General features: G+C 42.0%; 1 protein-coding gene across 1 annotated transcript in view; it reads left to right on the plus strand.

Annotated features, from left to right (window-relative positions):
• Positions 1-2,786: 2,786 nt before the first annotated feature.
• The window catches only part of TPO (thyroid peroxidase), a 79,244-nt gene continuing 67,829 nt past the window's right edge, over positions 2,787-14,201 (plus strand). Inside the window, exons 1-3 of the mRNA XM_033937549.1 lie at positions 2,787-3,152; positions 3,635-3,780; positions 13,102-13,271. Of these exons, the coding sequence (XP_033793440.1) occupies positions 2,787-3,152; positions 3,635-3,780; positions 13,102-13,271 (682 nt within the window). The remainder of the gene's footprint in view (positions 3,153-3,634; positions 3,781-13,101; positions 13,272-14,201) is intronic.

Genomic DNA, 14,201 nt, shown 5'->3' on the forward strand with positions numbered 1-14,201 from the left:
TCTATAACATGTGTGCCTAAATGTCATAGGGTGCAACTCCAAAGGAGGTTTGTCCATGGGAGGGGCATGAGAAGGTCAGGGACATTCCCAGAAATTAGGCACAATGGTATAGAATATCTGCATTTGAACACCTGAATTTTATCAGTTGGGCACCTGCCTTTGGCACTTGTAAATGCTGATGACCAAATTTAGGCACAAAGGCCCTGATTCTATAAAAGTTACCTAAAGTTAGGTGTCTAGCCAAAGTGCCTAACTAAATTATTCAATTAGGCTTAATCAACACTGATAACTGAAAAGTGCCATTAAAAACTAATTCTAAGATGTAAAGGTTCTTGTATATCTAGTATGGAGGAAATGATGTTCCAGACTTTATCCCAATACACCTTAAGATGTGAGCAGCGATCCTTCAGATTTCCCACAGGACCAGCATATACTGGATCCATCCTGAGAAAATTTGGAAAGTTTTTTCGGATTCCAGTGTAGAAGGAAATAGATCGACTGAAGAACTGCAGCCGAGCGGAACCTTTATATCTTAGAATGCTCATTCTTGGTCAGCATGATCTTACCCATCCCTTACTCGAACCAAAACCTCATTTGCTTAAGATCTTATTGTTTTTAGCTATTAAAAATATTCTACACTGTAGGAAAGATCTGTCCAAGGTAGAATTCATTGTATGGTGGAACACAGTCTGTAGAACTGTCAAATTTGAAAGTGTTATAGCTGAGAAACACAATTCTACTAGTTCATTTCTCAAAGTATAGTATCCTGTTCAATCTTACTATGCTTTAGATCGTTGACATGTAGAACTCTCTGTTATAGTATTTGATACACACTGATATATATATCTCCCTAGATTTGATATAATTACTCTGTGATGCTCATTGGGATCTTTTCTCTTCCATGCTTTGCATACATATCTACTGATGAAAGTTTCTGTTCTGGTTTTGTCACACATTTTTGACATGGAACAGTCGGCTGTGCTGTTACTAGATTATTGTTCTTTATTGTGTATTATTGATGTTTTGTGCAGTTGGATTGTATCATGTCTTAGTTACCATTTGTATACCTTTTTGTTTACTTTTTTCTATAAAACCAATAAAACATTTGAACAAAAAAAACCCCACAAAACAACTGGTAGGTGCCGAACTGGGTAGCACCTATCACTTTGAGTTAGGTGTCTACCCTAAGGCACCTACCAGAAAGTAGGCATGGTTAGGGGTGGATTCTGGGCAGAATTTAGGCATGGTTTGACTTAAGCGCGCTCATTTAGGCTAAGAAAACCTTGGTCTAAATGGGAGTGTTTTGGACCACCAGAAGAGCTAACAAATCGATTCTGGTAGCGATCACACCGGCTATGTGACTAGAAGCCCAAATGATGAAGTTATGACTGTCTTATTTTAGTCATATTGTCAGAGGAGAAAGATCATTGGAGAAGGACATCATGTTTGGAAAGATCGAAGGAACCAGGTGAAGAAGGCAACTTTCAATGAGATGGCTGGACACATTGAAAACAATGATGGGGATGACGCTGACCTTACCGGACTAGCAAAAAAATGTTCTTTTTAGATCTGTAATTCATCAAGTTGCTAGGACTCGAGCACAAGTCAATGGCACCTAAGAAGAAGAGAGAAATGGGAGTGCGCCTAAGGTTTAAATGCCTACCAGTGCCTAAGACCAGTGGCATAGGAAGGGGGTGCAGGGGCTGCGGTCCACCCGGGTGCAGTCTTCCTAAGGGCATGGCACCCCTTCATCTTCTCCGTACCCTGCTCCTCTCCTTCCTACATGTGCACACCCCTTGCCTTCCCTGTATCTTTTTCATTTCCCCGGTGTATGGTTGCTGCCTGCTGTCGACGCTCTCTCTGATGACACTTCCAGGACCCGTGCCTAGGAAGTGGCATCAAAGGGTGAGCCAAAATGCTGCTCACGTCGGAGAAATAAAAAAGGTATGGGGAAAAGGGAAGAGGGTATGCATATGGCAGGGGGGAGGTGTGCCACCCATTCTTACTATATCACTGCCTAAGCACACTAAGAGCTGCTAGGTGTGATTCTATAAACAGCACCTAGTGGATGATTGACAATTGCGTACCTATAAATTAAACACTGTTTATAGAATCAGGGCAGAAATGCACACTAATCTAGTATTCTGCAAAGGTTGTTCTGCTCAGATCACCCTATACAAAATACTGGATTAGCTCGCATCTTTTTGACACCTATCTAAGGGCACCACTTACAGAATCCAGCCCTAAGCCACTTAAAGAAAGTTAAACTGCATTGTCTCCTCAGCTGAGCTGCTATTATTTTAAGATGAAGAACTGATGAAAAAAGACTGAAAAACATAGGGAACAAATTATGTTTTACCAAACATTTGTGATTCTGAAGGTCCAAGGATTCACGCAAAGAAACTCTGCTCCACTCACAAAACACACAAAAAGCTAGGGCTGACCTGGAGCAACTTCTCTCTCTCTCTCTCTCTCTGGGTGAAGGGGATTTCAGTTTCAACTCAGACTGGAATTGAGAAACCATTAGTCTTTTCATAGAACGTGATTTGTTTCTTGATTGTAATGAACTGGAAGATCGGATTAAGCTAAGTTTTCAGTCAAGCCTTGTTTTTCAGGGATGACTCAGTATATAAATCCAAGATTTAGTTTAGTGTTGGGGTACCCAGAAGATGGGCTTTCCAGTCTTCTGCATTGACTGCAATATGTATGACTACCTCCCCTCGGGGACTAGGGCATACGTTTGCAGTCGGTGCAGAGAACTGGATAGCCTGAAACAACAAGTTCGTATGCTGGAGGGAACAGTGAGAGAACTGGAAGAACTCTTCACCTGTAAAGAAGAAGAACCCAGAAAGCAGGACACATCTAGTGCCAGCGAAGAGATCGAGGAACTGGAGAAATTCATCGAGGAAGCCCACCAGCAACATGTGGAAGTCCCAGGGTTGGACACCTGTACCCGAACTACCCAGGAAGAAGGCCATGGTGATATGGGCGGAGATACCACTACAATTGATGAAGAGTCTGCAGCTGAGGTTGGGGATGTGCCACAGAAGAAAGAAGACAGGACCTACACCATGGACGTGGACTTGCGACCCCCAAGAAACCCTCGAATAGAGAAGATAGGGATCATTGTTGGAGACTCCATTATACGCAATGTAGACAGCCACATTGCAGGAGGAAGAGAAGACAGACTGGTCACCTGCCTGCCCGGAGCAAGAGTGAAGGATGTGGCTGGCAGGATCATCAGGATCATAGACAGCGCAGAAGGGAAGGACACTGCGGTACTTATCCACGTGGGAACCAACGACGTGAGTGGACGGAAGTACGATAGGGAGGAAATGAAGAACCAGCTCTGCTCACTTGGAAGAAAACTGAAGGTCAGGGAGGTGACAGTGGCATTTTCTGAGATCCTCCCGGTACCGAGAGCAGATGTGAAGAGGCAAGATGAGCTGCGAGAAATCAACACCTGGATGAGACGATGGTGCGAGGAAGAAGGGTTTGACTTCGTGCGCAACTGGACGACGTTCTGGGGAAGGAGCAGGTACTATAGGAAGGACGGATTACACCTCACCAAAGAAGGGGCGAGAATATTGGCTGGAAACATGAAGAAGATCATTGAGAAGACTTTAAACTGAAGATCAGGGGAGAGCGGACAGTCGACAACCAGTTGATGGCCCGGACAGCAGGAAATAAGGACATCCGCTCAGATGAAGAGGAAGAACTTGACGCAAATGAGGGAGACAACAATGGAGCACAAATAGATGCAGTAAAAGATACAATAAGGCCTGTGAAGCCCAGAAAATCTAAGAAGGCAACACAAAGGGAGCTTAAATGTATGTACACGAATGCCAGAAGCCTGAGAAACAAAATGGGGGAGTTGGAAACACTAGCTAGATGCGAAGAAATAGATATCATTGGCATAACAGAAACATGGTGGGACGAGGAAAATGAATGGGATACAGTACTACAGGGATACAAGCTTTACAGAAGAGACAGAACAGGGCAGAAAGGGGGAGGCATTGCCCTATATGTCCAGGAAGGAGTAGAATCTATTGGAGAAGGGAAGGCGGAAGAGAAAACGAAACTGGAGTCCCTCTGGGTAAAGATCCCCAGACAAAGCGGAGCAGACATAAAAATAGGTCTCTACTATCGACGGAGGAAACAGACTCGGATATGATAGATGAAATAAGACATGAATGTAGGACGGGCAATGTAACTATCATGGGAGACTTCAATTTCCCAGGAATAGACTGGAACCTAGTAACCTCAAGCTGCGGCAAAGAAATAAAGTTCCTGGAAATGATGGGAGACTGCTTCCTAGAACAAATGGTAGGAGAACCGACAAGAGGAAACGCCACCTTGGACTTAGTCCTAGATGGCATAACTGGGCAAACCAAAGATGTAGAAGTCATGGTCCCGCTAGGAACGAGCGACCACAGTATGATCTACTTTAAACTCGACATCGGGAAGGGGAAGCGAACTAAGACCCTAACCAAGACCTTCAACTTTAAAAAAGGAAGATACGATAGCATGAGAGCCATGGTAAGAAAACGGATCAAGAAAAGGATATCCAAAATCGAAACGGTAGAACAAGCATGGTCCCTACTAAAAAAAACTATCACCGAAGCACAGAATCTATACATCCTGCAGATAGCCAAAGGAAGGAAAACTAAAGCCAAAAGAGAACCAGCTTGGCTAACCAAAGAGGTGAAGGATGCAGTTAGGGAAAAGAAAGACTCGTTCAAAAAATGGAAGCGCGAGAAAACAACTGAGGCTTGGAACAGTCATAAAGACGACCAGAAGAAGTGCCACAAGGCTGTGAGAGAAGCCAAAAGGGCCTATGAGGAAAAGATAGCCCAAGAGGCCAAAAACTTCAAACCATTTTTTAGATATGTTAAAGGGAAAAAACCTGCAAAGGAGACAGTGGGCCCTCTCGACGACCAAGGAAGAAAAGGATACATCAAAGAGGACAAACAGATTGCAGACAGATTAAATTCCTTCTTTGCTTCTGTCTTTACCAAGGAAGACACCACATCGATACTCGAAACAGTGAAAGTATTCAAGGGGGAAATAGAGGAGAGCCTCACCACAGTGAAGGTGGATCTGGACCAGGTATACTATCAGATTGACAAACTAAAAAGTGATAAATCCCCTGGCCCAGACGGAATTCACCCGAGAGTATTAAAAGAACTAAAGGTGAAAATCGGAGAACTACTGCAAACCCTCGCTAACTTGTCAGTTATAACCGGACAGATACCTGAAGACTGGAAGATAGCGAACGTAATACCAATCTTCAAAAAAGGATCAAGGGGAGAACCGGGATACTATAGTCTCACATCGGTCCCTGGGAAAATGGTTGAGACTTTGATTAAAGACAGCATTGTACAGCACCTTGATAACCATGACCTGCTGAGAGGTAGTCAGCATGGCTTCAGGAAAGGGAAGTCATGCTTGACAAACTTACTTCAGTTTTTCGAGGGAGTGAACAAACAAGTCGATAGCGGAGAACCGGTTGACATAATATACTTGGACTTCCAGAAAGCGTTCGACAAAGTACCTCATGCGAGACTTCTCAAGAAACTACAAAGTCATGGCATAGAAGGGGATATACTGAGATGGATAGGAAAATGGCTAGAAAAAAGAAGACAAAGAGTGGGCATAAATGGGAAGTACTCAGACTGGAAGAAAGTAACTAGCGGTGTGCCTCAGGGCTCAGTTCTTGGGCCTATTTTATTCAATATCTTCGTAAATGACCTGGAAGAAGAAACGACCAGTGCTATCATCAAGTTTGCAGATGACACAAAACTATGCCGAGCAATCAGGTCACAAAAAGACAGCGAAGAACTCCAGAGAGATTTGAAGCAATTTGAGAGATGGGCTGAAAATTGGCAGATGAGTTTTAATGTAGAAAAATGCAAAGTGATGCACCTGGGCAGTAAAAACAAGGAGCATGGGTACAAACTGTTAGGTATAACATTGGGGAAGAGCGATCAAGAAAGACCTGGGAGTACTGATAGATAGAACCCTGAAGCCATCGGCTCAATGTGCAGCGGCGGCAAAGAAAGCTAACAGGATGTTAGGCATGATAAAGAAAGGAATCACGAGTAGATCAAGGGAGGTCATAATGCCGCTTTATAGAGCAATGGTCAGACCACACCTGGAATACTGTGTCCAACACTGGTCTCCATACCTGAAGAAGGATATAACACTACTGGAGAGGGTGCAGAGGAGAGCGACGAAGCCAGTAAAAGGTATGGAGAACTTGAGCTACAAAGATCGCCTCAGAAAACTGGGACTATTCACCCTTGAGAAGAGAAGACTGAGAGGGGATCTGATAGAGACTTTTAAATTGCTAAAAGGAATTGACATAATGGAGCAAGCTCACTCACCAACAGGGGGAAAGGATGGTGAGCAAGAAACAGCGTTATTCACATTGGCAAATGTAACCCAGTCTCGGACCAGAGGTCATGGCCTGAAGCTGAGAGGGGACACGGCCAAGGCAAACGTCAGAAAGTTCTGCTTCACACAGCGAGTGGTGAACGCCTGGAACTCTCTCCCGAAAGAGCTGGTGGAGGAAACCACCGTTCTAGGATTTAAGGGAAAATTGGACGCACATCTTCTTGCAGAAGACATTGAGAGATACGAGTGGCATTGTATTCGTCAGGGTGTGCCTGGCTGGGCCTCCGCGTGTGCGGAACGCCGGACTAGATGGACCCCGTGTCTGATCCGGTGCAGGCATTTCTTATGTTCTTATGTTCTTATTATCTCAGTTTCGATTTGTTCTATATTCTGTAAATGTTCAGAACTAAGATGCTGCAACATATTTCTTAGTGATTAAATGCAATTATTATGAACTTCTTCCATAGAGAAGTAATGCCAGTTCTTAAAGTGAACAAAAGTATCATCTGCTTTAAGGTTCTTTGAACACTGCAATCTATTAATATTAATATATTTAGATGTATTATCTGGGTTTTAGACATCATACATTGCATTTAGACACTTATATTGCATAAATATCTAAATCCTACTTTTACAAAGTTAGAATATACAAGACTAAAATTATAAAACATGCATATTCTGGGTGAGGCAAAAAAAAAAAAAAAGGTAACCCTCTAAAGTTTGTTACAATTTTCTCAGCAACTGCTATGAGTTTCAAGAAGAAATTTTACGTACTTATTTAGTCATCATACTTACTTATTATTAGGATTACCATATGGCTCCAGAAAAAGGAGAATAGATTGAGACACCCAGGTTTAAACCATTGCTTTCAATGGAAGAAACCTAGATATCTCAATCCATCTTCCTTTTTCTGGAGCCATTTGGTAACCCTACATATTACTATTAAACAGCAATTAATTATCTTAAGCTATGTTGATGTTACTGGCATTTTGGTGCTTATTTACAAAGCATATGGGCGTCCACTTCCTATTTTGCAAAGGCAGAAAGGGAAGGGAATTACATACAGCCTTTTTGTGGCTTTGGCATTCAAAGCTGACATTTGAAGTGGTGGGTACTGGAGGATTAAATCACTTTCCCAGGGCCACAAGGAACAACACTAAGATTTGATCTCACAACCTCTGGGTGCAGAGGCAGCAGCTCAACCAGTGAGCCACACCTTCGCAACACTGCAGTACATCCAAAGAGCAAGAGGGCATGATGTATTTTGGGTGGGACTAAGGAAAGCCTGAAATATGGACACCCAACGCAATTACCAAACAGGAAGGAACGTCCAAATCTAAAAAGAAAAACACCCTAAGTTAGACCTGTTTCAGTCACATCTAAGGTACAAAAAAGTGCTCAGATGGAGTAGCTGACCACTATTGGGATTAAGAGATAACACCTCCTTAATCCTCCAGTGGTTGCTGTCCACTTCCTTCTTCCGTGAAAGTGAAACTGAAACTGAAAGGGATACAATAGAATCTCAGTTATCCGGCCCTCACGGGGATTGGTGGATATTAGTTAACTGTTTTTCTGATTAATTGAGAGTGTGTTAGAAACCTTGTCTAACACACCCTCAGTTCCTCCCCACTTGCCCTGAAGCAAGCACTAAGGTGGCAGCGATCCTGAGCTGCAAAACCCTTCTCCCTCCCTCAAGCCCTGAAGTAGCAGAAGCAAGTGGCAGTCCTAAGCAGTGAACCCCCTCACAGTATTTGTTCCACTCATCTCGTTTCCTTTGGGTTTTGCATCTCAGCTCATACTGCATGTCTGTATCATGTATGGTTTTTAGGCTTCATTATGCTCTTATATCTCTTTTATTTTATCCCATTTAGTGTTTTAGAATTGTACAAATTGTTCATCATTGCTTTATGTTCATATTTATTCAGATATGCATATGCATGTCTCATTCACTTTTAAACATATACTGCATTTTTTAAATATATATTTTATGTGCATGTCATCATGTTTATATATTTTACAATTTATGTATTTTATTTATTTTGTGTTATTTATGCTTTACATGTCCACATAATGTCCCCTGAGGAAGGCGTTTTACACACGCCAAAACTGTGATCCTTGTTGAGACCATCTGTTTGAATAAAGACTGTTGATTGGCTGTGAGGACACCTCCCTTGCCTTTCTATTGTACTATATCTGAAAACCTGACATAGGGGTATCTATAAATTCAAATATGCATGGTCTCTGCAATGGCAGCCCTCCTCTGCTGATCACATTCCCACATCAAAGATGGTTTCCCCAACTATTCTGACATGACACCCAACTCCTGATAGCATACAGTCCCCTGTAAACATGACATCTGATCTCAGACAGCACCCCTCCCCCCCACACACACACACACTCACACAGATACTTCCTCCCAGGAAATCTTTATGTGTGGGTATGGGTGCAGCAAAATGCAAACTCCCCCAGGCTCCCCCATCTCAAGGCCTGAAAATCTCTCCCTTGTCCCACAAGCCCCATCCCACCCCAATACACTAGCCCAATCCCCAGACTTACTAGGGATCTCCAATGTTTAGTAGACTGAAAATAATGCCACTGCCTCCAGGTCTCCAAAATAGCCACTGAGACCGCTAGCAGTAATATGGGCATTTGTAGATTACAACATACTATAATTTCTACATGAATTTTTTTCTTTTTTTAATCTTTATTCATTTTTAAAACTTCCAATAAGTGTAACATAAGATACAATAATTTTATACTTTAACATCACTTAATATACCATCAATTCTAACTCACATCAAATATCCCCCTCCCTTATACCCAACAATTATTATTAAGCATTAGAAATCATACAGTATTCCCACCCCGCCTCCCCACCCTGGCCATGTATGAACAAACGGGAAAAAATAATATTCATTCTGTACAGTATTTTGTTAATGGCTCCCAAACAACCCTAAGGACTCCTTTTATCAAGGCGCGCTATAGGGGTTAGCGCGTCGGACATTTCATCATGCGCTAACCCCCGCAGAAAGCCTAAAAACTAACGCCTCATCAATGGAGGCGTTGGCGACTAGCGCGGCAGGCAGTTGAATGCGCGGTATTCCGCATGTTAACCGCCTACCACACCTTGATAAAAGGAGCCCTAAATTTCTTAAAATACCCCTCCTGTATGGCTATTGCCCGTTCCATTTTAAAGATTTGGCATATCAAATTCCAACAAAAATTATAATTTAGTCGATCTCAATTTTTCCAGTTTTTCATAATATGTTGTAAACCCCTGTCATGATGAGCAAAAATTTATTATTATTAGAGATTTGACTCTTAGCTCTCATGGAAGTACCAAATAACACAGTGTCATATGATAATGCCACCGGATTTTCCAGTAGATTATTTAAAATCTAGTCATGAAATTTATACCATCTATAGGGCAAGTATAAATGTTGGCAACTGAATAAATTCATGTAAACCATTCTGAGCTCCCCTGGGAGAACGGTATAGAAAATTGAATGAATAAATAAATAAATAAAATATAGTTTCCAAGTTTTATTTTTTCTTTATATACCACATTTCAAGGGAAAGAGGAGGAAAAGGAAGATGAGAAGAGAGTAAGGATAAATGTAGACAAAAATGAGGGAACTACATTAATGATAGAAAATAAAAAATGAAACAAACAAAAAAACCCTATAGAAGTCAATGCCAGTCTGCATTGTATATTCAAAGATTCTGTTGATGAGGGAAATGGTAAGGAGTCAGTTTGGGAGTCGTAGGCATTGTTAAAAAGGAAAGTCTTGAGTTTAGATTTACATTTCTAAAAGGAAGATTGCAGTTGAAGTTCAAGTGGGGGGGCATTCCACGAGGAAAGGCCAGTGACTGAGAAAATAGAGGAGCGAGTGAAGTCATAAAGTGCCTGAATGAAGGAATGGTGATTAGATTATGCGTTAGGCAACTTACACAGGTAGAGGGGCATAATAAAAAAAAAGTCTATGTCTGTTTAGGGCCTAAGTCACAAGTCGCCCAAAGTCAGACATGGGAAAAGGTCCATTTTCGAAAAATACATTCAACATTTTTTTTTTTTCAAAAATCATCCAACTGTACGTCCAGCCGCCCAGACCACTAAGTCATCCATCTTTATACCCCATTTTCATCAAAAAATTTGTCCAAGTAACAAACGCCTAGAAGAATACCTTTTGGGCACGGGAGGAGGCAGAAAAGTGATGGACTGGACACCTAGACATGGCACCAGAGTAGTAGGGTACCTTACAGGGCACTGCTGTGAACTTCACAAAAAGGGTCCCATATAAACATCTCACTAAAGCTAATCTAATCTAATCTAATCTAATCCTTAGGTTTGTATACCGCATCATCTCCACGTTCGTAGACCTCGGCGCGGTTTACAGTAGAAGAAATAGGAACTACAACAGAGGGTTAGAGATAGAAGTGTGAAGAAAATTTAGAGGACTTGGGATGCCAAGATATAAGAGTTTCCTTGATTCCTAAATTGGAGGGAGACTTACATTTTTGAGAAAAGCCAGGTTTTCAGATGTTTGCGGAAAACTTGGAGAGAGCTCAAGTTCCGAAGAGGGGAGGTAAGGTTGTTCTAGAGCTCAGTGATTTTGAAGTGGAGGGAGGTCCCTAGCTTTCCTGTGTGGGAAATGCCTTTTAGCGAGGGGAAGGATAGTTTTAATTTGTGAGAGGATCTGGTGGTATTAGGGTTTGAGGAATTCCAAGAAAGAGGGATAAAGGGAGGGAGGATACTGTGTAGGATTTTGAAAGCTAAACAGGAGCATTTATAGTGGACCCTAGTGATAATCGGAAGCCAGTGGAGCTTGGCCAGGAGCGGGGAGACATGGTCAAATTTACTTTTAGCGAAGATGAGCTTGGCCGCGGCATTCTGAATCCGTTGGAGTCTGTGGAGGTTTTTCTTAGTTAGGCTTAAGTAGATAGAGTTGCAATAGTCCAATCTGGAAAGGATGATGGATTGGACAAGGAGGGTAAAATATTTTTGATGGAAGCAGGATCTAACTTTCCTCAGCATATGAAGGCTGAAAAAGCATTTTTTTTTTACCAAGGATTGGAGGTGGTCATTGAAGGACAATGTGGAATCGATGGTGACGCCCAAGACCTTGCTCGAGAACTCAAGCAGCAGAGAGGAGCCAGAGGGTAGTGGGATGGAGGTGGGTAGGTGGCCTAGTTTTGGGCCGAGCCAAAGAAGTCTTGTTGTGGACTCATTCAATTTCATTTGCACAGTGTGGACCCAGGATTGTAAGTTCGTTATACAAGAGGATATGTTCTTAGACAGGTCGGTGAGGTTCGAATCGGTCTCGAGGAGGACGAGGATGTTGTCTGCATAAGTGTAAATTGTTTCAAGGGGGGATAGGTCATGGTAAGCTCCCCAAAACACCCCCCAGAATCTACTAGACCCACCTATCTACCACCCCAATAGCCCTTATGGCTGCAGGAGCCACTTTATTTGGCAGTACAAAAGGTTTTGGTTTTTTTTTTTTTAGGAGTGCACGTTTCACCATGAATGCAGTGATTAAAGTGGCTTATGGGCCTGGGTCCTCCTCTTCATGGTTCACTAACCCACCCCCAAGATCACGTAAGCCACCTTTGTGCAGCTCTACTAGGCTTTCCTAAGCCAGGCTGCCAGGTGCTGATATTCTGGAGGCAGATATGTAAAGTTGTTATTATGATTTTTAGGGGGGGGGGTCAATGATCACTGGGGCAGTGTGTGGGGGTCTGTACTTTATATCTGCATTGCTTATCTGGTCACTTTGGATACCTTCTTGTGACTTAGACCTGGTTTTAGATGACTTAAGTCTAGGCAGTGTTGTAAAACTTTCGGTTATACATGCAGTATGGCTAAGTCTAGGTAGGCCTACGTCCTGCCCAAATCCTAAACTAACGAAACTAAACTAAACCTTAAGTTTATATACCGTATCATCTTCACGGATGTGGAGCTTGGCATGGTTTACAAGAACTTAAAATATAGGAAGAAAAGGAAAAAAAAGGTTTACAAGAACTTATATATAGAAGAGAAGAGTAAGGGGGGATAGAATTACATTTTAGTGAAAAGCCAGGTTTTCAGTTGGTTGCGGAATAATTGGAGGGAGCCCAGGTTCCGCAGTGGGGTAGTAAGGTCATTCCAAAGACCTGTGATTCTGAAGAGAAGGGATTTTCCCAGTTTGCCTGCATAGAGAATACTGTGTAGAGAGGGGAAGGATAGTTTATACCTTTGGGCGGGTCTGGTAGAGTCCTGCCTTCGACACTCCTGACACACCCATTTTAGCTCTGGTCGTTCAGCAGCACTGTGAAGGTCTAGGTCATTTTTAAATATGTTTAAAACCCGGTTCGATTATCGGCACTTAGATGACCTGTCTTACTGATCATCTAAGTGACGATTTAGGCTAGTTTTTAGATATATTTTCATTTCGATTATGAGCCCCGTATTGTTTAAAGAGAATTGCCAACTTTTCTTTATAAAATAGCAACTAATAAAGTACCTACTTGCCCTCTTAAACCAGGCACTATATTATAAAACTACCTTCTTAATTGCTATTTCAATGGGTATTGTCTACTAAAATATTTGAACCCTTACAGGGAAATGAATCTAGATTCTACTGGTTATTTCTGTCACTAGTGCAACTTTAAGACAAAATCATAGGACAATACTGGGGAAAAATATCATTTTTATATCTTTAACAGAAATCTGGATTACAGGAAAAATTCTTCCCCTGTTCAGCTATTAGCTTTTTTAAAACGTCCAGAACAAGAAAGCTGGGATGTTTCTCGATCAGCTGAAATCATGGAAGCTACAATACAATTGATGAAAGCCAAAGTCCATCAAAATCACAAACGATCACTACATGTAACAGGTAAATATATAATAAGAAATAATACAATTTCAGCACTACACATTGATTTCTATATTTCTATTTTTATATCTGGAATGATTGCTTAAAGTTCATTGGCTTAATGAATGTTATTACTTAACTTTTCTTTTGCATAATATGATTTAATGCCACATCTATGTCACCTCTTTGCTGTGTTCCACTGAAAATTAGTAATTAGTCTTGAATGTTTGTTAGAACATATTCCATTGATTTAGATTTTGAATACCTATGAAATGTAAATATATTATACTTGGGAGACTATGGAATGCAGTGGCGTAGTAAGGGGTGGAAGACCGCCCTGGGAGCCATCTTGGTGGGAGCACCGGCATCTCTCTGCCCACCCCCCATGCCACGCTTGTGCCCTCCCTTCCCCTACCCCGTACCTCATAAGAACATAAGAATAGCCTTACTGGGTCAGACCAATGGTCCATCAAACCCAGTAGCCCGTTCTCATGGTGGCCAACCAAGGTCACTAGTACCTGGCCAAAACCCAAGGTGTAGCAATATTCCATGCTACCAATAGGGGCAAGCAGCGGCTTCCCCCTTGTCTTTCTCAATAACAGAGTATGGACTTTTCCTCCAGGAGCTTGTCCAAACCTTTCTTAAAACCAGCTATACTATCCACTCGTACCGCATCCTCTGGCAATGCTTTCCAGAGCTTAACTATTCTCTGATTGAAAAAAAATTTCCTCCTATTAGTTTTGAAAGTATTTCCATGTAACTTCATTGAGTGTCCCCTAGTCTTTTAAATTTTTGATGGAGCGATAAATCGATCCACTTGTACCTGTTCTACTCCTCATTAAATCTTCACCAGCATGAACTTCTCAGACCTGCTGCTCACGCCAGCCTGGCTCCCCTCTGAAATCACTTCCAGATCACAGGTCCAGGAAGTGACACCAGAGGGAAAGACAA

This window comes from Geotrypetes seraphini, chromosome 3, assembly GCF_902459505.1.
Source record: "Geotrypetes seraphini chromosome 3, aGeoSer1.1, whole genome shotgun sequence".
NCBI lineage: Eukaryota > Metazoa > Chordata > Amphibia > Gymnophiona > Dermophiidae > Geotrypetes > Geotrypetes seraphini.